We start from the raw sequence: 25,174 nt of genomic DNA, 5'->3' as shown, positions 1-25,174 counted from the left end.
AGGTGTACTGCCCGCTGGAGCGCGTCCCCGCGCACCGCGCGCTCCACGTGTTCGCCTGCGCCGCGCCGCGCTGCTGGGGAGCCGCCCGCAGGTGAGCGCCGGGCCGCGGGGCGGGGCCCTCCTCGGTGGTGGTGGTGTTGCTGTTCCTGTTGCTGTTGTTGTTCCTGCCGCCGGTCAGCTGTCCCACTCACCCTCTGTTTCTCTTTGCCCGGCACATGGAAGCTGGAAGGTGCTGCGCTCCCAGTCCTCGCAGGACCAGGAGAAGGAACCCCGAGATCTCGGCGTCAAACAGGTAGAGCTCAGCTTTCTGTGCCTGCCCGGGCTGTGCCGGGGCTGCAGGGGGAGCGCTCCGGACCAGAGCCGGAGCTGAGCTGCATGACTTGCACACCCTGCATCTCCTTGTTTAAATAAGCTTCCTGCTGAAGCTGTACTCTGATGGTTTCCAGTCACGTTCCGTGGTTGTGTGGAGAAGTCGTGGTCACAGAATTTTTGTCACTGCACTATGCTGTTGACTATAAGACAAGTTAAACAGTGATTAAGCTACTATTTGCAGGCTGGTTTTAAAGTGGAAATAACAGTCCAGCTGTATGGCCAAAACTGATACTTAGTAGTGCAGCTGACTAAACTTGCTTCTTCGACTTCAGGTGGATTGGGCTATACTGTTTAAGTTTGGATCTTAAAGCTGTTTTCTTTGTCTTCTATTTTAAATGGATCTCTTTAAGTTTAACACAAGCTTTTTAATTAAAGTGACTCAATTGATATACTTGTGAGAAAAAATGGCATGTTGGCTACAGCAGATTGGAGGAGTAGGGTGACACCAAGCTAGTGGAGGCAGGCAGGGAGGATTTATTCAGTTGGTGCATTTGCAATGTGAAACTTTGACCTGTGATAAATGGGCTTGTACTCTGATAATATGGTGGTGGTGTTATTATTATCTCTTTCTGTATTTTGCCCTTTGGGTGCAGAATTCCAGTTGGGTGCAGTTGCTGCTTCAGCTGGAGCTGCCCCCGCAGCTGGCAGGGGCTGTGCTGCAGCCAGGGCATGGCAGCAGGAGCACAAGAGCCTCTCTGAGGGCTCGTCAATTCTTGCTGTTTTTGCAGCATGAGATGTTTTTGCCAGAACTGTGCTGGTGGGAGAAGGAAGTGTGGCTGTGTTGGGAAGTACCACGGTGAGGAGAGTAGGTGCAACAGCGCTGAGCATTAGGTTAAGGCCTCAGTTCTGTCATCTGTTAGAAGCTGAATTTGAGGAACATCAGGGTGGCAGACCTTGGCAATGTTCTCTTCCCTTTTGGCTTTTTTTGGTTCTCAGAAAGAAGAATGGAACTTTTCTGCAAAGGATTGGTGTGAAGATGCAGATGACTGGGGAGCCTGTGATGGAGCAGAGCCTCCTGCATGTGCCTCCCTTGAGCTGCTTGGCCTAAAGGAAGCTGTGAGCAGCGAGGTGGAGTTTGCATCCCAGCTCCAGCAGCTGCACCTGTGTGAGCCTGCCGATGGCTCGGGTCCCCAGGACACACATCCTGCAGCCAGGGAGGACATGGATGGCCCAGATGCCCAGGACACACATCCTGCAGCCAGGGAGGACATGAATGGCCCAGGTGCCCAGGACACACATCCTGCAGCCAGGGAGGACATGGTGATGGCAACGGCTGCTTCAGCTCCTGTGTTCCAGCCCTTCTACATTAATGTTGTGAATGAGGAAGACTACATGGGTTTCCTTGACACACATCATGCACATAAGCTACTGAAGGAGTATCAGCAGAGAGAGTGTGTTGATTTGGAACAGATGATGTCAGAAAGGTGAGAACAGGTCTGGATTTTGTGGAGAAACTGAAGGAATTTTGTTGTTTCCTGTATGCTGATTGATAATCTAAATGGGAGTCGCACTAAACCTGAAAGATGATGTCTGGAACCTCCTTCAGGAACCGGTGGTGTGCTGTGCAGGAAGACCAGAGCAGTGCAGCCAGTGCTGCCAAATCTGGAGTTACTCAAAGATGCAGCTATTTCTGAGTGATGGAGCACTTGGAGTGTTCACAGGCTCCAGATGGTGCAGTGGATGGTTAATCTTTGAAACAGTATCTGTGCTAAATGGCATGACTTTCTATCATGACATTTCATGCCTTTTACTTTACAGGGCTAAAGCTCTTCTTATGCTCTTGTTGCATCTTCAGGAGTTGAATTTTTCAGGGATTTTGGCTAGAGACTGGGTTGATGGTAGGACACCTGAAGGTTTAGTAAAGGTTGCCTGAAAAACAACTCTTGAGCATGGTTACTGAAAATATTTTCTTAGTAAAATATTGAACTTAGGTGGTCACAGTGAGGACTTTTGGCCACTTGTGCCTGAACTGTGGACAACATTGATTTGTTTAGAGCTAAAGCTGCTGTCAGCTGCAGAATCTGCAGAGAAGACTTTTCAGCAGTGCTGGTCCTGTTGATTTTTGTTGACCTTTATACAACTGTAGAAGTTCAGTTATGCTTGATTCAAAATTGCAAAAGACAACATCACAATTTAAAAACCACAAAATTTTTCAGGAGTTATTAGAGGAAGGGGTTTTTGATGGAATAAAGCAGGTATCTGGTGGATTTGAGTCCCATGTGATAGTTTGCAACACTGTTAGTAAGTCACCAGAAACCAAAGAATGAGAAGAAAAAAGTTTCACTTGCAACCTCTAACAGGAATTTGCTCTTAACATGTATATATTTTTTCAGTGTATTTAGTATAATTAATGTGAGATTACAGTAACCATTCCTTATTTAAAACATTCATGTTTTACTGAAAACCTTACCAGACAGTTTGTTTCTTGTTTCCATACAGTTTTGCAGGTGAAGATGGTAATGAAAAATATGAGAAGAGTGAAGTCAAAAGCTGGGATCACACATTCCATAAATTCATGAAAAGAATATCTATCTGTCCTGAACAGATTCTAAGGTAGGTTGATAATCTGGTTGTAACAGGGAGATACAAATCATTGGCATGGATGGTTGGTACATCAGAATAAATTCTTTATTGGAAATATGTGTATGTTTTAATTCCTTAACTGAAAAAAACTGCAGTGGAGGCTGTTGCCATGTCTCTGGTCAGACTTCAGTCCCTGGTTGGGCTTTCTTTTTACAAAGTTTAAGTAGATGAGAAGCAAAGCAGGATCAGAGACCATAGCTCTGGCTGTGGGAGAGTTTTGAGATAAGACCTGATGAGAAGAGAGCCTGACTGTCTTTGAAGCCTCACTGAAATCCAGGCACAGAGGTTTCCAAGAGACAGTGTTGAGGGGGAAATATGACAGTGGGGTGCTGTTGTGATAGATTTCCAATGCTGTCTTCTCCTCTGAAATTTTGTGGAATTTCTAATGTCTGTCCTGCAAGGAATTACTTGTTTTAGGGCTCCAATTCTGCAGCTCATTGTGGACTCCCCTCAGCACCCATAAGTCTTGAGGTCTTTTAAACCTGTTGCTTTTCCTAGAGCAAAAGCAGGTGTAACCTCAGAGTAGCTTCTCTTCCGGAGTGAGGAGTTGATGCTGGATGGGAATATAGCAAAGAGTAAATCATAAGTCATTCATAGTATCAGAAAATACAGGTTTTCATGGATCACACTGACTGCTCCAGGGAGTCCAGTGCTGCCTGTCTGGTCAGGCTGTCTCAGTGTAGTGACAGGGTTTTTGTTTTACCAACTTTGCAGTACCAGGTGGAGCTAACTGGAGTTAGTTCATCCCTTTTTGATGAGGAGTTAAAAGTCTGAGTGGCTGCTTAGACAGAAAAGGGACATGAGAAAATTATTAATTGCCAAAGATTATATAGGAGATTTTCTAGTGCAGAGTGCAAGTAGCATTTTCAGACAGCTTTTCACTGGATCTGTCACTTTGCAGTATTATGCTCTTTGAATTTTCCAATCCTATAAAACATCAGCTCTGGTGCTCCTTGGGCTGTCCCTGGTTAGAATCTTTCCATAGCTTCCCTTTGCCCTCCCTGAGGGCTGTCAGTGTGTTCTTAGACTCATATTTCCCTTGCCTGCAGGGTCCCTGTTGGCCTTCAGCAGAGCACAGAATCTCCTGCTTGATATTCAGTGGAAACCATCCTTAGTCTTTGTTTCCTGTAAGCTGCAATGTTCTAGTAGCTCTTAAAAATAAACCAACACTTCTGAGCCATAGCTACAGTGGTTTTGAGACCAGTTTGATGTTAAATCTTATACTTGTCGAATTTTATGTTTTATTTTGTTGGATTTTTATATTTTATTGCCACTGTTTAGGATTCCATTTTTTAGGCAAATTAAGGAAATTATTCCAGTACAGCATATTTTGGACGTGTCCATTCAAAGCATTTGTCTCCTCTAAATACAGCTCTTTCCTTAAGATTTTCCAAACATTAACCTACCAAGTGTTTCCCCCTCCCTGTCTTTATTTTTTGGTTCATGATTCCTTTGAAGCTCCTGACTCACAACCATGTTTTTTACTTGAAGCAGGTTCAGAGATTTCAGCAAATCCTGAACACTGTTGCCAACATCTAAGATTTCCTATCAAATTTAGATATTTTAAAAATTCATCATTTTTTCTTCCCTGTCTTCTCTCAGATACTCTTGGGGTGGCCAGCCTTTATTCATCACATGTCCTCCAGCCAACCTGGACCAGGATATTCCAGCCTGCAGTAACTGTGGAAGCAGCAGAGTGTTTGAGTTCCAGCTGATGCCCACGCTGGTCAGCATGCTTCAGAGTGACTCAGGTGCTTGACTTGGTTGAATCAATATTTCTGTCAGTCTCCCTTTTGGGAAAGTGCAGTGAATTGCAGTTTGGGTTGTTTCCAGCTACCCACATGTGCTTAACCACAGGGATGGTGTTCAGAGAATCTCCACTGCAGATTTCAGTGAGCAAAGAGAGAACTCTGCTTTATGGAATCTCTGATTACAGTTTGAGTTGCTCACTAGTGAACTTCAATAACTGCAGTAGGGATAATTCCACAGCCTTGGGAGCATTTGTCTTTATTGCCTCTTAAAGGAGGCCTTGGAAAATAGATAAGAGATTTGGAGATAAGAGATAAGATTGCAGATAATTAAAAATCTCTTCGAAAATTCTGATTTGGCTGCCTGTAAAATGTTTAACATTAGAAAATGCTGTTTACAGAGGAGGCTGAATTAATTTGTGCAAAGACTAAAGTCTAGAGGTAAGCAATAGCCCCTAATTATGTCACTTTTCATACCCTTATGTACCTTTGTTGCTTTGTTTCTAGATCTGTCAGTGGAATTTGGAACTGTTATAGTTTACACGTGTGAGAGAAGCTGTTGGCCGACCAATCATCAAACTCCTCTTGAAGAATATATTTTTGTACAAGAAGACCCAGATCAGAGATTATTTAAATAAATTGTATTTCTCTGCATAGACGAAAAGTCTGTTGGGATGTTTTGGTTTCTTTTACTACTAGTATGTAATTACACACAGAATTTTCCTCAGATGTGGTGAAAAATTAAATCTGTTTAATGGCATTGTGCTTATTTCCAAGAATAACTGATTGGAAGATATTAGCATGCCTCTAAAATGTGGTGGCAAAATTCACATACTTTGATTACACATGGAAGTTGTAGTGTAGAGCTTGTTTCACAGTTCTAGTTACTCTTAGTATTTGGGACAGAAGTAAAGGAGAAAAACTTTCTCGTATACTATTAGTATCCATCAGCCACACAGAATCCAGTTTTTAGAAACTCTTACCAGTGGAGAACTTAATGCTAGCCTGATTTTAAAAAATTCTGCTGTCCCTGCAGCCTTCCAACATGAAGCTTTTCTGTTTTTCCAGTGAAGGAAAGGTTCCATTTGTTCAGTTTGTAAAATGAGCTGTGGCAGTGCCATGGGTTTGTGTAGGGAGGAGATGCAGGGGTGAGTTAAACCCTTGTGTTCTCACAGGTACAGAAGTGGGGTAGGCTCAGCACCTGCCTCGGTGCAGGGGGATTGTGCAGCTATAAAACATCTGCATTCTCCTGTGCCTTCCCTGCTGCCTGGGCTGAACTGCAATATCTCCACTGACTGAAAGAAAAGTAATTTGAGTGGCCTTAGAGCATTCTATACAGATTTAATGCTGAAACATGAATTAATGCACTGAAAGTGTGGGTTTAAAGGGGAGGTGGGGAGGAGAGGAAACGACACACATTGCAAAACTGCTCTTAAGGAGGAATTGTAGCTTACCATGTCAGCTTCTGGAGGCAAGCTAGTTAACTTAGGTGGAGTCATAAAAATTCATATAAAAAATAAAAATCATTAGAAATAAATATATTAAAAATATAATAGAATATACTGAGCTGGGGGGGACCCATCAGGATCATGAAGTCCTGGCCCTGCTCAGGATGCCCCACGAATGTGCTTGGGAACATTGTCCAAACACTTATTGAGCTCTCTTTATAATAATATAATATATAAAAATCATTAGCATATAAACATATTAAATATGTATATTTTAACTATAAATATATTAAGAATTAATGCAACAAATAAAAATCTGTTGCGCCAGGAGTGCTCCCTGGGGCTCTCTGGCGGCAGCGGGGCTCGAACTCGGGTTGCTCCGGCTCCGCCCCGCGGTGGCTTTCCCGGGCAGTGCGCGGTCCTCCGGGGCGGTAGGGGGCGCTGCGCGCTCGCGGGCGGCGCTCTGTCCCGGCGGGCCCGTGAGGAGGCGCGCGGAGGCGCCGCCGTGTCCATCATGGCGGCGGCGCTGTCGGGGCCTCTGCGCCCCGAGCTGGCCCAGGCCGTGTCCCAGGCGCGGGTCCTGGTGGTGGGGGCCGGCGGCATCGGCTGCGAGCTGCTCAAGAACCTGGTGCTCACCGGCTTCAGCAGCATTTACGTGGTGCGGGTCGATGCCGGGGCGGGAGCTGGGGCGCTCCGGCGCGGGCGGGCGGGCGGGCGGGCGGGGGGAGGCCGGGCCCGGGGCCGCGGGTGCCGCTCGGCGGGGGCGCGGCGTCGGCGGGGCCGCTCTGCCGCTGCGGTGTGGGCGCGGTTTCAAAGCGCCCCGGCCCGCCAAAGCCGCCGCGGGACCGCCGGGCCGGGGCGCCACAAAGGGACCGCGGCCTGCGCGCCATCGCCGCCCCCCTCAGCCCCGGCCCCCGCCGGGCGCGGGAGCTCCTCCTTCTCCCGCCGAGGTCCGGCCGCCGTCCTGGCAAAGCCGTATGTGTCCGTACGGATGGAACCGCCCGGGAGACCGCGCTGTGCCCTGCTTGCTGCCCGGAGAGATCTTGAAAGTCGTTAGTTTTGCTGAGTGCCGCCTTTGCCGGAGCTGGGGGTGGTGGTCCGGTGGTGAATTGCTGCCAAAAACCCCCGGGAGAGGTGAACTGTGCTTTCAGATCCCGGGCTGTAAACCCGTCAGTGCTGGCGCTTCCCGCGGGCTCGTGCTTTCACTTTTGCTTCCAGATATTAATCTGTGAATGCGTACAGGAAGGGCAGATGTGAGAGGCTAGTAATATAAAAGCGATAGAGGGAAATACTGTTGGTGAAAATATGATTGCCAGATCCAGACCTTTATTGGTTTCTTACTGTAGTAAGGAAGAGCATATGGTTTTAAAACCAGCTAGAACATAGGTCTGTTTCCTTCAATACCTTTTAACTAACGTGTCCAGGAGTCACATCTGAGTTTTGTGTGACAGGTTGTGAGGAGTTTGGGTTTGCAGTCAGACTTGTTGAGCAGAGCAGCTCCTATCTACAACCATATCAGCTTCTAGAAGAAAACAGTTACTGGTTATTCTTACGGCTTGGGCTTTCCTACAAGTTTTTAAACTTGTAGAATATGTTTAATTCCAATTTTTCCTTTGGTTTGAGAGACTGTCCAGTTTGAACACTGCACCAGGGAAATAAATAACTGCAGAGGAGTGGGAGCATTTTGTGCACTGTTCCCTTCTTTCCCCCCCTGCTCTGCTGTCAGTTATGTGCTCCTGCAGTCCATTATAACACAGCTTAAAGCTCCTGATTTTCCAATTAGTCATTAGGCATGAATCTCATCGGGGTGTGCTTGTTGTTTCACTTGTTATGGTTTGGGAGTCGGTACTGCTTTTCAAGGCTGACTTGGTGGGACTTCATTAACTTAAATACAGGTTGGATCAGGGCTGTCTTCATATGCCAGTGATGGCAGTGTTTTATGCAAGACATAAATAGGGAACAATTGTGGGTACAAACAAAATGTGGGTACAAGACAAGGCAAAGGCAAAAGAAGACTTGTTAGACAAAGAGGGATTTTGCTGTTAGCAGAATAAATAGCTTTTGTCAGCATTTGTGATATTTTTGAGAGTTTTCATCAGTTATTAAATATTAACAAACTTGAACATCTGAAAATACTTTTTATTTTTATAAGTAAGTTGTGATTTTTTTAAAAATAATATTAATACTAAAAAAAAATTACTGGTTTTGAATACCAGACAATTGACTAATATGTGACCTTAGTGTCTTGAAAGGCATACCCTTGTCCTATGAATGAAGAACAGAATTACATTTTTTTGGGATCCAGGTCTGAATTAAGAACATGAATAAATGTTGTTAAGTTTATGATGCCTTTTCTTCCAGGTTACCAAAATGGGGAGAGTGTAGTTGTCTTATAAATGAGCTGTTAAATTCTCATCATTCTTAGCTAGACCGAGGCTTCTGTTGAGGTCTGATGGTCTCAAGTTTTCTCTCTGGAGAACTCCCTTTGCTCCCTTTAATGCTGTAATTCTTGTTCTCAGCAGGAGCTGATGTCACTTGTCATCCTCTCCAGCTGAAATATTCAAAGCTTAGTGGCTAGTGAAGTTTTTAACAGTTTTGTATTTTACTGTTTTCCCAGAAGTTCTTGGGCTTTCTGGCTTTGGACTAAGCAAGCTTTCTGTGTGTCTTTTGAGGAAGGAACGGAGGTAGAAATGTGAATTACGCAAATACCATTTTCATGAAAAGAGACAAGGCCACAAGTAATTGCTGTGGCAGTAATGTTTAACAGTCTCGGCTCTATAATATATTTTCAAAACACAGTATCTTTTCTGTTTGCTCTGTATCCACATGTGCTTTTATTAACTGTTTTATTTAAACTCTGTAGCTATTGCAGTTTTTAGTATGTTAAAACTTACTCCTTCAATTGAAAATATTCCCCAAAGAAAAGAGGTGGATTAATCTTAGGGTTTGAATCTCTCATGTAGAGGATATTCAAAGAGTGTGTGCCATGCTTTTTTCACAGTTCAGGTAGTCAGAAGCATGTGAGAGCACCCTGAGCAGGTCACATTTCAACTTCACACTCACTGCACAGTCAGTCTGGGAGTGCTCTCTGGGTAGCTGAAGGTGTTACTGTGCTGAGTATGTCAGCATTACCTGTGAGAATTTGGGAGAAGTATCTCTGATGCTCAGAAAAACTCTCCTCATTAAAAATGTTAAGGACAGGAGAAGACGCTAATAAGAGCTGTTGATCAAAGAAACTTCAATTGCACAAGAAGAAGTGATAACAAAGCTAGGAATAAATGTCAAAGTTCTAGTTAAATCTTCTTAATTCTTGTGGGGGCTAAAGATATGGGGGTTTATGCTGTTCCTGTGCATAAATAAATAGAAACATAGCTGTTAAGGGAATTGCAGTCATGGCATCCTTTGTGCTCTATGCTGCATGTTTTTAAACATTTTGATTGAGTGATTTGATTTCTTTTTTTATAAGTAGACTTCATAATTTGTTAATGTGCACTTGGGCAGTTGGTCCTGGGGACAAGCAGTAAAAGCTTTTGCCCTGCAGTGTGTGTGTAAGGTGGTTGTGCAGCCCTTGATTTACTGATTCAGGTACTTAAAGCCATGCTCTATAAAGTGGAAGGACCAGTTAGTTTGGAGCAGCCTTTCCTGGGCCTGGGGGAAGCACCGAGCCAGTGCTCAGGGTGGGCGGTGCAGGGAGAGGCTGGCTGGACCTGTTTCGATGGATTTTGGCATTTTCCCACCTGAGCTTGCACTGAGCTCTTCAGGAACTGCTGCTAAAATCTTTATCCTGTGCAAGCAGCATCACTGGTGTTTGCTTTCTGCTCACTGCTGTGTGGATGTGTCTCGAGAGTCATGTGCATTTTCAGCAGGGGCTCTCTGCAGAAAGTTTGTTCTCAGGTAGCCCTGCACTGTAGTGGTCCCCTGTCAGCAAGCATTGATAACAGATGGATTCCTGAAGATAATTAGGTGACCACTTGTGCCTCTTCAGTTGTTGTAGTGCTGATGTAACACCTGAAACGTGGGAGAAGTGGTCTGTAAAGTTTCTGTGTTTGGGCCAATTGTCTTTTCTTCAAACTGTGTTAATGGTTTTGTTCCTTTTCTTCCTATGAAAGTGAAATGCCTCTCTTGTGTGTTTATAGATTGATTTGGATACTATTGATGTCAGCAATCTCAACAGACAGTTTCTGTTTCAGAAGAAACATGTTGGAAGATCAAAATCACAGGTGAGGAAAAAGTCAAAGCTCAAGCCTTGTTATTCTGTATTATTTTGTGGATAGTGTTAGAAACATGTCACAGTTTAGTTTCTGCTCAGAAGAGGTAAGTAAGTGTTGGTTGGCTGATTGTGGCTGTCCACAGCATTTCATTATTAAAATATTTAAATCTTTTAAGGTAGTCAAGTTACTCGATACACAGCTGGTATCAAGTCTGTCTTTTAGAAGGAAGGAAGAAATAATAAGTGTTTTTTTTGTTTTCTTTTTTTTTGTTTTGTTTCTAGGTTGCCAAGGAAAGCGTGTTACAGTTTTGTCCAGAAGCTAATATTATAGCTTACCATGATAGCATCATGAAGTATGTTTGGTTTTAAGCTCTAATTACATGTTTGATTTGCAAGTACTGTGTTATTTAAATGCTACAATGGTGTGCTTTAAGGTATCTTACAAGGCTTCCTCAGTAAGGAGAAATAGCTGTGAATATGAACTACCACACACATGAGTGGAAATCTGGCTTTTGCATGGGTTTTAAGCTCTGGTAGTAAGCTGTAGTCATTTGTTTGTGTCTGTTTTCATTTTATTGGCAACATGAGTTTCTACTCTGTAAGGATGTCCTGATGTCTTGAGCAGTAATGAAATTAAAAGACATGTGAATGTTGAATATATGATTAAAAAAATTAAGTCCTTTGTGTGTGTGTGTAGGTAACTAAGTATCATTTATATAAGCCCCAAGCTGCTGAAATTTAGATTTTATGCTCTGCAACCAGTGAGCAGAGTACAATTATGTAGGGTTCCACTAGCTGTTCCCCATGTTCTAATTTATATTTGCCCTAATTTCCATGTACCATGGAGGTTTGAACTTTGATGATGCTCTTAGCCAGTGAAACACTGACTTGCTGTATCCTTCTCCTGATGCTGTTAATCCTATTTCCTCTTTTCTCTCTCTTCTTCTCCACCTTCTTCTTCAAGTCAGAAAAATGCAATGTAAAGATAACTGAAGCATCAGGATTTAAGGTCCCATGTGTTGGCTCCTCAGGGTATGGCCACACAGCCAAACCAGTGGAGCTATCACAGCACAATGAATTATGCACAGTCTGATGAGCTGTGGTAATTACAGTGTGCATGCTTTAGACACAGCTGATGGTTTTTAAGGTCAGTTACCACAGCTCAGCCAATTTACTCATTAGGTCAGAGTAGTTTAATCAGTTTCCCTTGTCTGCCTGTTTCATTGGTCAAATTAGTACTAATTGCAGTAGCTTCCTTCCAGCAGCATGAAAGTCATGCTTTCACCCAGCTTTAAAGTGGGCAGAAGACAATTGGGGAAGTTAAAGGGTAGCTAAATCTATAAATTTCTAATATGTGTAATTTATCACATGAACATCAGTTGCATGAGTAGAGTTTCTGTTGTGCAGTAATAACCAACAACTCAGATGTGCCATTTGAAATGTTGTTTTTGTTTTCTGTAGCCCTGACTATAACGTAGAGTTCTTCCGCCAGTTTACGTTGGTTATGAATGCTCTGGATAACAGAGGTGAAGTTTTCACTATGATTTTATATTGCAGATGTTGCTTGTTCTTTGCTGCAGTGTCATTTGAGTAACAAGTATCTTCCCAAGGCATCTGCAGCTGGACTAAGCCTTGTGTGCTTTGCTAGAAACTTGAAGGGGTGGTTTAGTGCTTCTGCAGGTGTTCTGAAAGGAAATGTACACTGCTAATTAATTGCTGCTTCATGGGAACTGCTGGGTACTGTGGGTAGCTTTAGTAACTTGAGTTTGATGTGTTTATTAATGTCTGCATACCTTGTGAGAATGGGAAACTGGGCTTTGTGAAAATGGTGTAGTGCTCTATAGAGAAACAAGGTATATTAAAGATAAGCACATAGGATGCTAGTTTGAATTTGGAGAAGTAAAACTTCTTTTTTCTTAACTATTCAATTTTTTTCTTTAAAACCCTCTTGATTTGCAGCTGCCCGTAACCATGTGAACAGGATGTGTTTGGCTGCTGATATTCCTCTTATAGAGAGTGGAACTGCAGGCTACCTTGGACAAGTAACTGTTATCAAAAAGGTTAGGTGGGGTGTCACTCTTGTCATTGGCTATTTTAGACAACAGGGAGTGGGTGTTTGGAGATAGGGTTACAGTTCATCTGTTAATAGCCCAAACTACCAGTAGCCTTGTCAGAGTGACAAGTAAATGCTTCATTTTTCACCAGGGAGTGACAGAATGTTATGAATGTCAGCCTAAACCAACTCAGAAAACTTTCCCAGGCTGCACAATCCGAAATACACCCTCGGAGCCTATCCACTGCATTGTGTGGGCAAAGTATTTGTTCAAGTAAGTGACTTTTTTAAAAAAAAATAGCTACTATGATTCATTCTTCTGGTTTCTAAACCTGCAGAGAAAGAAATAAAATTCACACACCTTTTATTTACTATAATGGATTTTAAATTAATTTTAAATTGATTTAGATGGATTATGGTGAAAATTGAGTTCCTTGACCTGGGTTCTGGAGTGGTTATAAAGATGGAAGGTTGATTAGTATTTAGGCCTTGGTCTAATAGCAAAAAAAATCTGGCAGAGTAGTTTGGCACAGCAGTTGAGGTTGCTTTATTCTTCATCTTTGTATGAAGTAAGCACATTTTTCAGTTTAATGCATGTATAAACAAGTGTAAAGTTTGTTGGAACCTTGGATATCGCAGAGGTTCTAAAAATGCATTTAGTACTGCAGTGTAAATATTAGGCTGAATATTGGGTGAAATTTAAGTAATATAACTTGCTACTGAGTGAGTTATACAGAAAGTTGTTTTGCTAAATTAATTTTTATATTTGTGTTGTCAGTGTTAAGTCCACATGTGATGAATCCCATCAGTTTAAAAAACAATGTGTGAAGTGGCAATCTGTCTGAAAGCAAGAATCCTAAAATGAATATATATCCATTAGCAAATATTGGAATCTTTAACCAGATATGCTGAAATTCTAGTCTTTTTTTCTTAATTGTTATATAGCCAGTTGTTTGGAGAAGAAGATGCTGATCAAGAAGTCTCACCTGACAGAGCTGATCCTGAAGCTGCCTGTGAGTGTGATATAAGCTGGTGGCTTACCCTGTTACTGGAATGTTCTGTTTCAGAGATTATGACTCCTTTCTGTACGTTTCTTAGGGTTAGAGAGTTCAGCCCAGTTTTCTTTAAAGAAGATTCTGTTACTGGCCTCTGGGAGGCTTGTATTTTGAACAGAGTACTGAGTGATGTTTGTAGCCACTCTGTGTCGTTCCGATTGGGAACGGCTGGAAGGAACGACACAGACTCTCGAGGAGTCAGAACAAGAGGATCCTTTAGTTTATTGCTTGCAGGCCTGCTTTATAGACAGATACGTGGAAAGTACAGAAAGGAAACTCTTATTGGTTAGTAAACTGCTACATTACCATCATTGGTCAGTGGGGTACACCACCCCCCTGACTTTCTCCTGCAAGGAAAACAAGGAACACATAACAACACCTGCAAGGTTGTTTTGTGTCCCTGAGGATTGTTTTAATTCTTTCCCAGACTACTTTCTCAGGACCAGCCTGAGAAGCTCTGCAGCCTGTAATATGTACAGGCACTGTCAGAATTTAGCATCCATAACTCTGCATTTCCACTCCTAGCCGAGGGTTTGCAAGGAACTTCAGGAGTTGTGTTTGAGCTCTTCTAGCCTGCAACACTTCAGCATTAATCTACATTGGAAATAAGCCCATTTGGAGTGATATTTTTAGGCTATTCAGTATTTTTCTGTAAGGACAGTAATCATAGTTACTATGAGGTGAATAAGCATCATTGTTGGTTGCTTCTTTTGGATCCTTTGATAGATGAATGGACTTGGGAGGGGGAGCTTAGAGGATCCTCCGACTCTTCAAATTCTTTGAACATCAGATAATGATCACTGGACAGGTTGTTCCTACAGGAAGTGCAGAATTAAATAGGTGAGTCTTAAAAAGAGTGGCAATATCAAGTCACTTGAAACAAAGTAGTTGATAGGTAGCAAATGCAATGCCACTTATTTAAGTGAAGCCAGCAGGGGAGTTACAGGATTGCTGAGCTGGATCCTGGATCTGCAGTGGCCACCCTAGGGGTGCTGTGGTCACACAGAGGTGGCAGTGTCCAGGTTTGACCCCAGCTGGCAGCTCAGCAGCCCTTGCTCACTGCTGTGCCCAGAGCAGGGAGAACCACACAAAAAGTGAACCTCACAGGCTGGGATAAGAACAGCTAATAATGGAAACAAATGTATCATATTATTGATAATAATTGGAATAAAGAGAGGGGAATAATACTCAAGACAAACAGGTTACACAGTTGCTGACTGCCTGCTGGCCAGTGGATGCTCAGCCAGTCCCCAGGCAGAGATCAGCCCCTCCCAGCCAACTCCCCCAGTTTATGTGCTGAGCAGGATGTTCTGAGGTCTGGAATATCCCTGTGGTCAGTTCAGGTCAGCTGTCCTGGCTCTGCTCCCTCCCAGCTCCTTGTTCTCCTGCTCTCTGGCATAGCACAGGAAACTGAAAAGTCCTTGACTTGGCATAGGAACAACTTAGAACAACTAAAACATCAGAGTGTTACCAACATGACAACTACAAAGCACAGCACTGGACCAGCTACCAGAAGGAAAATTAACTCTCAGCCCAAAGCAGGACATCCAGGGAAGAGTCAGTGCAACATTTATAAAAGGAGGTTGTGCTCTGTAGGTCCGTGGAAGGAATCAGCAAGCCTGTGCAGTGTGTGTCTGGTTTAGGCTGTTCTGAATGTGCAGGGGCCAAATCCAAAAACTGTTGAGGTGAACCCAAGGGGTTCCAAGGGGAATAAGCAGCCAAGGGGACAAAAAAGGCTGAAGGTCCTGAAGTGAATAAACTGCTTGAATGGTAGAGATAAATGGTGATTAGAGGAGTCTCAGATGGGAGATGTGTGCTGTTCAGCACAGATGATTAGCCAAAGTCACTCAGAATAAAAAACATGAGGACTAACTGCAAAAAGTAGTAGAAGGCTTCACAATACAGAATGTCTGGGCAATGATACATGAGGAAGATAAATATGAAATAATGCAAATGATGCATTGGTGAAAGGGGGGAAACATTCACAAATTTACACAAAAAGTGATGGTCTCTGAGTTGATTTTTCTCATTCAGTTGAGACGTTAATAGATAGTTCCATGAAAACATCAACCTCATTATTAGAAATCACGATAGCAATTCTTGGATGTGACTGGGAAAGAAATAAAATTGTTAGCATCTTAATAGAGATTTTTTTTGTATGAAAAGAACCAGAGATAGGGAACTGATTTTTTTAAATTTGTTTGTTTTGAAATCCCACCCAAACTAAGATTCTAGCCAGAAAAGAGACTACTAAAAGGGGGTGGTAAGACATTTCTGAAGTAGCAACATTATGTGAGAAAATTAGTGGGAAACAATCATTCATTGTTTCTGCCAATAAAGAAGTTGGGTGATACCAGGTTAAATCAGTGTGTTGCAGTTTTGCAGAGGCAAAGAGGATCAGGCACACTGTGCCTAATTCAGCTTTTGTTTGGTGCAATAAAGTCATTTTATGCTCCCTGCATAATTTTGGTAATTGACTCTGGGGGTAATATTTGGATGGGATTTTTTTTTTTAATTTAATTTAAAATACTGGTTATTGCTTTATTAATAGGGGAGCCAGCAGAAGCAGAAGCTAGAGCACTAGCATCCAATGAAGATGGTGAGATTAAGCGTGTTTCAACTAAGGAGTGGGCTAAATCCACTGGCTATGATCCAGTTAAACTTTTTACTAAGGTATCTTCTTTACCCCAAATAAATGTCTTTATTTAAAATGTACGAGGTGCTGTAAAATTAAGTCAAGCCCCAGCTTGGACACTGAATGCTAGCCATCATATGATCGTGTCGTGACATCCACCAACATTTGCTGTTGTGTTGGTCTCTTGCAGCATTTGCATCTGTAGATTCCATTGCATCTGTAGAGATGGCTGCAGCAGCCTGACCACTGTGCAAAACTCCATTGCAATTACTTTTAATGGGAAAGGGTCTGTTTGATCTCTGGAATTGCACTGGGCATAATCAGAATCAATCTGAGGACCTAAAAGCATCAGTCATCTGTGCATTATATCTGTGCATTATCAGGCTCTGGCATAAGAAAAAACAATCTGATTTAGGAGTTCTTGTTCCAAATAATTCCTGAAAGTGGATAAATAGAGGAAATGTTCATAGGTAGCAATAACTTTTCTTTGGAAATTCTTTGGCATGTTCATTCATGTATCTCAGAGAGGGCATACAAAGAACTATAGGGGTGGCTTCAGTAGACAGGTGAAACCACTGTTTGAACTACTGTTTCTTGATTTTTCACTTTATTCCTCCCCAGATTAATCAGAACTGTGTCTGCTCTATGCAATGAGTGTTTAAGAGTGGGGAATAAGTTTTTAGAATCTTTCTATGTAGTTAAAAATACTGTCAAGGAGAAAATCAAAACCTCATCAATGTAACACTGATTTTTCAGGTTTGTTTTTTTTTTCCTTTCCCTTTAATTTATTTTTTTTTTCATGTTTCCTAGCTTTTCAAAGATGACATTAGATATCTGCTGACAATGGATAAGCTGTGGAGGAAAAGAAAGCCTCCAGTGCCACTGGACTGGGCTGAGGTACAAAAACAAGGTAACTGTCCCTCCTCCTGTATATTTGTAAGTTGTACCTGCTGTTTATTAATGCATCTCTGTGATATTTACATTTTTTTTACTGCTGCAGTTGAATTCTGATAATGAACACATTAATTCATTACATTTCCTGACTATTTCAAGTTTTTCTCTATATTGACACCACTTTTTCTAAGACTGTTTTGCAATTGTTGTTTTAGATGCTCAGTATTGGCTGTAGAAAATACAGGTTTAAGAAAATTAGGTCAGTTTATTCTAGGACACTTTACCATAAGCACTTCTCATAAGATTTATCTCTGAAAGTTGTTTGGTTGAAAATTTATATTTGCTGTAATTTGTGCATGTTTAGGTGACTGATATCTTAGCTATACTTGCAGTTTTAAATGCAAATTTGTTGTAAAATGTTTGGGCTACTGTAGATTAAGGATATTCTTCAATTTAGAAAACACCAAATTTTGCTGAAATTGGAAAGTTATTTGAGAGAACTTCTGTGGAACTTCTAAATATTCCTGATCTTATTTTTTTTCCCCCAAAGAAGAGAACATATCTGACCAGCAGAATGAGAGCTCTGCAGTGTTGAAGGATCAGCAGGTTCTCAATGTCAGGAGCTATGCAGACCTGTTTTCTAAGAGTGTTAAAACCCTGAGTCTTCACCTGGCTGAGAAGGCTGATGGAGAAGCACTTATATGGGATAAGGTTAGTTTGCCATGTATAAAATCTACATGTGTAATACAAATATTAGTTGGGCTCATTCCGTTTCCTTCCAAAATGATACTGCTTAGAACTGGCACCTTATGGAAACCCTTTCCATATGTAAACAAATATATTCTTTAAACACTGTATTGTGTAACTCACTGAGAGCAAGGATTAACTGCTGTGGTGTGAAATACCTTAATTCACCAAATTCTCCAGCTCATAAAAGCACAGAGTATTTTGTCATATTTTGATTTTTGAAAATATTTTAATAACTCAACTTAATTTTTCCCTTCTTATCTGTCTCCAAAACCTGCTCCTGTGTCAGTAGCTGGAGTTTTACTGAGTTTTACTGAGGTTATGAGCAATCAGCTGTTGAAGAAAACAAGAATTTTCTCGTTTATCACCACACACAATATCACTTCCAGTCAGTGGTCATTTGGCATAAGAAAAAAGTAGTCTGTAAATATAGGGGGGGCAGGGCAAAATAGTAAAATACTGCTGTGACAAATAGTACAAATGCTTCTTTCTGAAACACCCAGTGTTTGAAACTGATTCAGAATCAAAAGTCAATGTTGAAAATGTTTGAAACATTATAAGACTTAGGATTTAAATATATGTACAAGGCCTTTTATTAGTACAAATATATTAATTAAACTAAAATAAATATACTAATTATACTAAAATACATGTTTAGAAACTGTAGTTAGTATTTAAAGTGCTACTGCTCTGAGTACACCATCTAAAAGAGAAAGTATATTGAATTTGAAATGGAATTTTGTATAGAATTTTTATTTTTTAAATCCTGGTTTTTAAGATTTTAGGAACCATCTGTTGCAAACTCTTTCCAATGAGTAATCAGATTTTTAAATGCTTTTTGTATTAACTTCTTTTTAGGATGACCCTTCTGCCATGGATTTTGTCACTGCTGCTGCAAACCTCAGGATGCATGTTTTTGGAATGAATATGAAGAGCAGATTTGATATCAAGTGTAAGGATAAAATATAGCATTGTTTTATTTATATTATGATCTTCTTGTTTTCTTTTGCTGCTAAAGATCTTCATACTCTTGTTTGTTTTGCAGCAATGGCAGGAAATATTATCCCAGCTATAGCCACTACCAATGCAGTGATAGCTGGGCTGATAGTGCTGGAGGGTTTGAAGATTTTATCGGGGAAAATTGATCAGTGTAGAACGGTAAGTGGGAATAAAATCCATTTGTTTTCTTGCTATTTATTATTTGTTTAAAAGCTAACATTTTTTTTAGATTTAACATTTTTTCACTAGTGTAGTTTTACTGTCACTTGTCACTTCAGTAGATTCTGAATATGCTGGGGACTTCCACTCACAATGAAAAGAGAAGTGCAGGTGTTAAGGATCAGTAAATTCCAATGACTTAATAAACATTTGTGCTGGATAGCAGAGAGAGCCAGGCTGCCATCACTTGCAGTGTGGCTGTTTGGTGTTAGAGATGTTGGCAGGAGCTGCTCTGTCAGCACAGGGTGAGCTGGTCGTGTGAGCCTCCTGCTCAGCAGGCACAGCAGAGGGGAACAGGATTAGGGAACAGGACAGTCTGGGAGACCAGGACAAGAAATCTGCAGGAAAACAGGCTTAAGACATGCTGGTAATTAAAGAATAATCTGATTTCTTCTTGTCTGTCCTCAAGATTTTTCTGAACAAGCAGCCAAATCCCAGGAAGAAGCTATTGGTTCCTTGTGCTTTGGATCCACCAAATCCCAATTGTTATGTATGTGCAAGTAAGCCAGAAGTGACTGTGAAACTTAACACACACAAAGTTACTGTGTTGACACTCCAAGATAAGGTAAATCTCAAGCTACAGCTTTCATTTAGAATCTAATACTTTAAATTATTAAAATAAGGTATTTGCTCAGTATATTTTGGCAGAGAATCTCCTGTTTATATTTACTCTACATTTCTCTCAGCTACAAGAGCTGATTAGCCAATATCCTTCTTGCCCATGTGTGTTGTATGTCTTGTGAAAGAATGTTTGCATTTTGTAAATTTTGGTGGTTTTAAAGCCTATGTCTGAGTGCAAAAAATGAAATTTGCATTTAAGTTGAAAGTTCAGTAGCTGCATTACAGTTGTGGTCACAATTGATTTGTAATTCTGTTATTTTATGAAGTATTCTAAAGAACTTTCTAGAATATATGAACCTGTAAGTATCAGATCTCAAAAATATAATAATTTTGTTTGTGGAAGTGAACAAAAAAGTATAGGCTTTCAGTAGATGCCTGAAAATGAGCCAAAATAAGAAAATCAACATAAGATTCTTTTTTTTAATAGATATTTTTAAGTCAGAGATTTAATATATTTTAATATATATTAATTATTAATAAATTATGAATATATTTATGTTTTCAGATCCTGAAAGAAAAATTTGCTATGGTAGCACCAGATGTACAAATAGATGATGGAAAGGGAACTATCCTGATCTCCTCAGAAGAAGGTGAAACAGAAGGTATGTATGCTCCTGAGGGTTTGGGGTGAGAGTACACAAACCCTTGGAAGGGGCTCTGCAGAGTGCTGTATGGCAGATGTTGCAGTGCTCACCCTGTGCACTGGGTTTGCAAGTGTTTTAAGTGGTTTGAGGACAGCCAGGGTATTGTGTGCTGCATGTGCAGCTCAGCTTTCCTGCACAAAGCCCTGCTGGGCTGGAGTGTCAGGATTCCTTTCAGGAACAGTTTTCTGCCTGCAAACCTCCTGCATTTGCTGGCTCATAGGTAGTGCTCTGTTCATGATGCCAGAAACCATATCCAAAATGTTCCCAAACACAGTAATTGTGAAGTGCCTGAATGTGATGGCATGAGGAGTAAATAAATCAAACATAAGTAGCTTTAACTCCTAATAGGCTTAAATGCCAGCTTTTAATTTAAATATAGCTAATATGTGTTAATCTTATGTTCCTACATAAAAGTTCTGGAGTACTCCATATTCATTCAGGTATAAAAATCTTTCTGTAAACAGCTCTACACACTGCACTTTTTTTTACTGTTTTTATAGCAAATAATCACAGGAAATTATCAGACTTTGGAATTCGAAATGGCACTCGACTCCAAGCAGATGATTTCCTCCAGGACTATACTCTGTTAATCAATGTGCTTCATAGGTAAGGATTCTGAAATAAGGATCTTTTGTGTATATACATAGAACAGTTCCACAGGGAATTTTTGACTCACAATTTAAATACATGAATGAAGTTCAGAGATTAAGCAGCTGAAAAGGAATATAGAGGCAAAAGATAATGGTTATGTTTTATGAAATTACAGTTTAAGGGTTTTTGGTTGGTTTTGTTTTGTGTCTTATTGTGGTCTTGTTTTATTGTGGTTTTGCTTTTTACAACAATAACTGAAAAAGGTTTATTTCACTAATTTGTTACACAACATAAGAATACATTGCAAAAACAAATTAACTTGAGGCAACCAACAAGCAAAAAACTGGCATTTAAAAAAAACCTAAAATTTAGAAAGGTAAAAAAAGCTCAGCCTGCTAGAATAAGATATCCTCTGCTTGACTGCCTGTGTTCAGAAGTCCCTCTGAAGTAGCTGAGGTGTGTATTTAACCCTGGGTAAGTAATAGACATACACAGAAACTCACACTTCATGTTCAGTGGCAGTAGGGCTGTGCTGTTAAGGAAGAAAGGGAAGCTCAGACAATTTTTTTTCTGATTCCTCAGCATTTGGAATTTGTAGCACTGGGTGGAATAGTGTTTAGGAATAGACAAAGCATAAATTATGAAAGAAGACTGGGCAGATTTTCTTCTTTTTCAGTGTGTTTTCTCATTTTGTCACAGTTGCAAGGTGCTCTAATACTTGAATGGGGGTTTTTTTGTTTAAAAACCAGGATTTTATTTTCTAACTGTTTAAAACATGTATTTTTCTGCAGTGAAGACCTAGAAAAAGATGTAGAATTTGAAGTTGTTGGTGATACCCCTGAAAGAATTGGCCCTAAACCACCAGAACCAACATCCAAGAGCATTAGCAATGGTAGTGATGATGGAGCACAACCCTCAACATCAACAGGTAATCAACAGTAATCAATATTAAACAAATCAGACTGTCACTAGTGCAATCCAATTAAAGTTGTCTTCAGTTTTGTGATTTAACTTCACCAATACAAAGTAAAAGGCATTTAAGTTGCCTCTGTATTTTACTAATAATACATAGAAAAATGCACATTTACAATTTTTACAGAGCACAAAAGGCACAAAAGCTTACAGTACATACACTCTGAAATTGTTATTTACCTGGTGTTTCTTTGCATATAAAATATGTGCACAGATTTAAGACACCAAGTCTGTAGTCCCTTCCCTCCTGTTTGAGGGAAAACTAAATTTTAAGAGAATTGCTAAAATTTCCTCCTAATTCTATTAAGAATTGCACAATTAAACATAATTAATAAGTTTTGACAGTGAATTTGTGTTTAAAACCAAACAAAATCCACTAGGTATCTTGAAAGTTTACATTTGGTTCCATCTTCCTTCTTGATACTATCCATTGTTATCCTTTAGCTTTGTAAGTCTGCTCACCCTTCCACTTCTCCCTTTCCTTGAGGCTTCTCTCTCCTGGAACCTGGCCTCTCCTGGGAGTTGTGCTGGGTGCAGTAGGGAAGGGAGAGGCTGCTCTACAGCTCCCTGTGTTCAAAACTTCTTTTCCCAACAGCTGCTGCAGGCAGCAGCAATTCTTCTGTTCTGTATGTGCAAAAACAGTCCTGCTAACTAACACATTTCCCTATTTTTGGCTTATTGCAGTATTTTCCACAGCTGTAGTGAAGAAGGAATACCAGTGTGAAAACCATATTTTCTAGTAACTTCAAGGACATTTCAGATACCCTTGCAGTTGTGTGGCAAAGAATGTGGATAAAGAATGCTCCAATTTTTTATGTAGAAAAACTGGTTTGAGAGTAGATTGTCTTTGCAGGATCCATTTGAATCCCCAAAACCTCTTTTACAGCTCCAGAGCAGGATGATGTGGTGATTGTTGACTCTGAGGACGAAGGTACTTCCAGCAATGCTGACGATGTGGAGAGCAGGAACCGCAAGAGGAAGCTGGAGAAGGGCTGTGAGTGCGTGGGGCCCAAGAGATTGCGTGCTGAGCAGGAGCAGGATGACCTCATGATCGTGGAGTCTGAGGATGAGGGTGCTTCCAGCAGCCTTGGGGAGGAGGAGAACAGGAGCCACAAGAGGAAACTTGAGGAGAAAGGGTGTGAGTGCGTCGGGGCGAAGAGCGTGTGCTGAGCTAAGAGCAAGATGAAGAGCATTTGGGGGAACCTCCTAAGGCCCCTTGACAAAGTGATTCACATAATGTCATACTGTAACAGCAAATTGTGGTGGGATGTGAAAAATGTCCAGAACTAGACTAACTCTAAGATCTTGGTTCAAAGTGGATACCAAATTGCTGGCTTAAATAATTTGTGTCTGTTTCTCTTGATGATAAAGCTCTACTATCAATAGACTCTTCCAGAAGTTTTTTCCATATTCCATGTATTAAATGTGGTAGAAACATAGTCTATGAATACCTGCAGATAAGTATTTACCTAAACAGTCATGGAAACAGCATGGTATTTTTGTGTAAATGCCTTTTAGGTATCATCCAACAGGACAAAACCCCCTACTTCTATTGAGTGAAAGGGCCATCATCAGATGACCACATTTTAAGCAACTACATTTTTTATTTTTCAATGATTACCTGTGAAGTTTCCCAGCAGTGGCCTGCCTGCACATTTGCTTATCCCTTTCTGAGGCCATGTTGCAAGTGTGCCTGCTTCACCTTCAGCATTCACAGAATCACAGATGCTTAAAGAATAACATTTTTAGCCTAGTCCTATACATTTTTCACACCCTGAACAAGTAAAGAAGAAAATCCAACAAAGCAAATTAGTGCCATCTTCTAACAGTGTTCTTAAACATCAGCTGGCACTATGTACATTACTGTAAAACTGTTAATTTACTCCAGTTTTTCAGCTCGTACTGCCTGGTATGTCAATGTAAGAAGCAAATTTTTGTGTATTGTTACAGTTTCAGGTTATTTATATTTGATGTTTTGTAAACTCAGATACTACTACTATACTGTACATCTGATGGACCAAATAAATAACATCTGAAATACTTGCTATATTTGCTTGCACAGTCCAAGATTATGCTGACTTATGGGATTTTACAATGTATAGCCTTCAAAAATTACTGTATTCTTTCCATTTTTCTAAACATAACCTAGTAGTACAGAACTTAAGCTTCACTTGTTTGAGATGAAAGGGGAATTTTTTTAATAAAATTTTTGTGAATGTTTTTTTTCTTGGACAATCAATTCTTGGGCTCTTGAGCTGCAGCAGTTGTGCCACCACATGCTTTTACCACCTCATGACTTCAGAAGGAAGAAAACTCTGATTTTTATACATTACACTTCATGTGTGGGATAAAAGTGTAATGTTTAGAATCAGTGTCTTAAATCCTACTGCATTTGTCTTGGGAACTCTCAAAACTGTCACTGTTGCTTCTCAGAATGCATTAATTAATTAGTTTAGCCATTTCTGTCACTGTACCAAAATAATTCCCACTTTTGTGCTGGGGACCCAAAACTGCTCCCATTCATAGGTGAGTGTGCAGTGAGCCTCACAGAGCAGCAAGATTTACTCTGTTTGCAGACTGAGTGAATTGTAAAGCAAATGTGAATTTTATACAAAGAGAATGTTAAAAAAGGCCAGCTCATCATTGTGTTAAAATTGCCAATGCTGTGCAAAACAACTTCTACAAGGCAATTAATGTTTTATCTCTCCTTTTAGGCACTAACAGTCATATGCAGGGGCTTGGTTGGAGGCAGAACAGTGAAATCCTGTTGAGTTAGTTGCTGCTTGGCTGGCAGGAGTGAAGATGAGGTAAAGATGTAGATAAGAGGTGTTGGAGAAAGGATTTCAGTGCTACAGTGGAAAACTTGCCATAATCAGCTGAAGCACTAGAATTTAATGTATAATGACATCTTCCAAAAATTAAGGCTGATATATTTTGGGTTTAATCTTTATTAAAAATAAAACTACTTTCAAACTTTTTTTAAAACACCTGTAGAGGATATACCCTGGTAACTTACTGCATTATTTCTACTGAAGTTCAGTGTTTGTGGGCTGGAAGTTGAGTGGAGTATGAGGAGGATTGAAATGTCACCAACAGATTAAAGGGTGAAAAAAACAACCAGGGGGGTTCTGCCTGGCTGCTCCTCAAGTTATTGTTTATTGTTCATAACCTTGTGTCACTGGGTTTGCAGCATGAAAGGCCAGGATGAACTGCACAAGCAATGACCTGGTGATGTATTTACAAGGTGCAGTTGTGCTGCTCCTGCCTGGGCAGTGCAAGAATGCTCCTGGATCCCTCCTGTCACACACTTTTATGTGAAAGAGATTTTTAATGTATTTCCTTTCCACAGGCTGCTCCCACAGAACATGGGTGAGCTCTTGGCT

At 40.8% G+C, this 25,174-nt stretch overlaps 2 protein-coding genes across 3 annotated transcripts in view; both read left to right on the top strand.

Moving 5' to 3' along the window:
• The window catches only part of PDCD2L (programmed cell death 2 like), a 7,997-nt gene extending 2,630 nt beyond the window's left edge, over positions 1–5,367 (top strand). The window contains exons 2-7 of the mRNA XM_015639567.1: positions 3–91; positions 223–292; positions 1,309–1,796; positions 2,812–2,925; positions 4,558–4,706; positions 5,211–5,367. Coding sequence (XP_015495053.1) covers positions 3–91; positions 223–292; positions 1,309–1,796; positions 2,812–2,925; positions 4,558–4,706; positions 5,211–5,341 — 1,041 coding nt within the window. The 3' untranslated portion in view covers positions 5,342–5,367. The remainder of the gene's footprint in view (positions 1–2; positions 92–222; positions 293–1,308; positions 1,797–2,811; positions 2,926–4,557; positions 4,707–5,210) is intronic.
• A 1,041-nt stretch (positions 5,368–6,408) lies between these two features.
• On the top strand, positions 6,409–24,015 carry UBA2 (ubiquitin like modifier activating enzyme 2). Of its 2 annotated transcripts, none has more exons than XM_015640110.3 (17): positions 6,409–6,809; positions 10,288–10,371; positions 10,644–10,714; positions 11,823–11,887; positions 12,321–12,421; positions 12,567–12,688; positions 13,360–13,427; positions 16,021–16,142; positions 16,915–17,014; positions 17,552–17,709; positions 18,604–18,697; positions 18,791–18,903; positions 19,373–19,528; positions 20,090–20,186; positions 20,729–20,834; positions 21,611–21,747; positions 22,678–24,015. In XM_015640110.3, the coding sequence occupies exons 1-17, from the start codon at positions 6,417–6,419 to the stop codon at positions 22,959–22,961; spliced, it is 2,271 nt and encodes a 756-aa protein (XP_015495596.2). In that variant the 5' UTR covers positions 6,409–6,416; the 3' UTR covers positions 22,962–24,015. The 2 variants fall into 2 exon arrangements, with proteins under 2 accessions (XP_015495596.2, XP_015495595.2); XM_015640109.3 differs by having other exon boundaries at positions 17,549–17,709.
• The last annotated feature ends 1,159 nt before the right edge of the window (positions 24,016–25,174 follow it).

Source organism: Parus major, chromosome 11 (genome assembly GCF_001522545.3).
Source record: "Parus major isolate Abel chromosome 11, Parus_major1.1, whole genome shotgun sequence".
In the NCBI taxonomy this organism is placed as follows: Eukaryota; Metazoa; Chordata; class Aves; order Passeriformes; family Paridae; genus Parus; species Parus major.
The sequence above is the reverse complement of the archived record's forward strand: the minus strand, read 5'-3'. Positions and strand labels throughout refer to the sequence as shown.

What these genes read in the sequence shown, in the direction of transcription:
- UBA2 (XM_015640109.3), top strand. Translation starts at nt 6,417, where the DNA reads ATGTATATTTTAACTATAAATATATTAAGAATTAATGCAACAAATAAA. An exon ending in TGTTGACACTCCAAGATAAG is followed by an intron (nt 19,529 to 20,089) that starts GTAAATCTCAAG and finishes TTATGTTTTCAG; the next exon opens with ATCCTGAAAGAAAAATTTGC. An exon ending in ACAACCCTCAACATCAACAG is followed by an intron (nt 21,748 to 22,677) that starts GTAATCAACAGT and finishes CCTCTTTTACAG; the next exon opens with CTCCAGAGCAGGATGATGTG.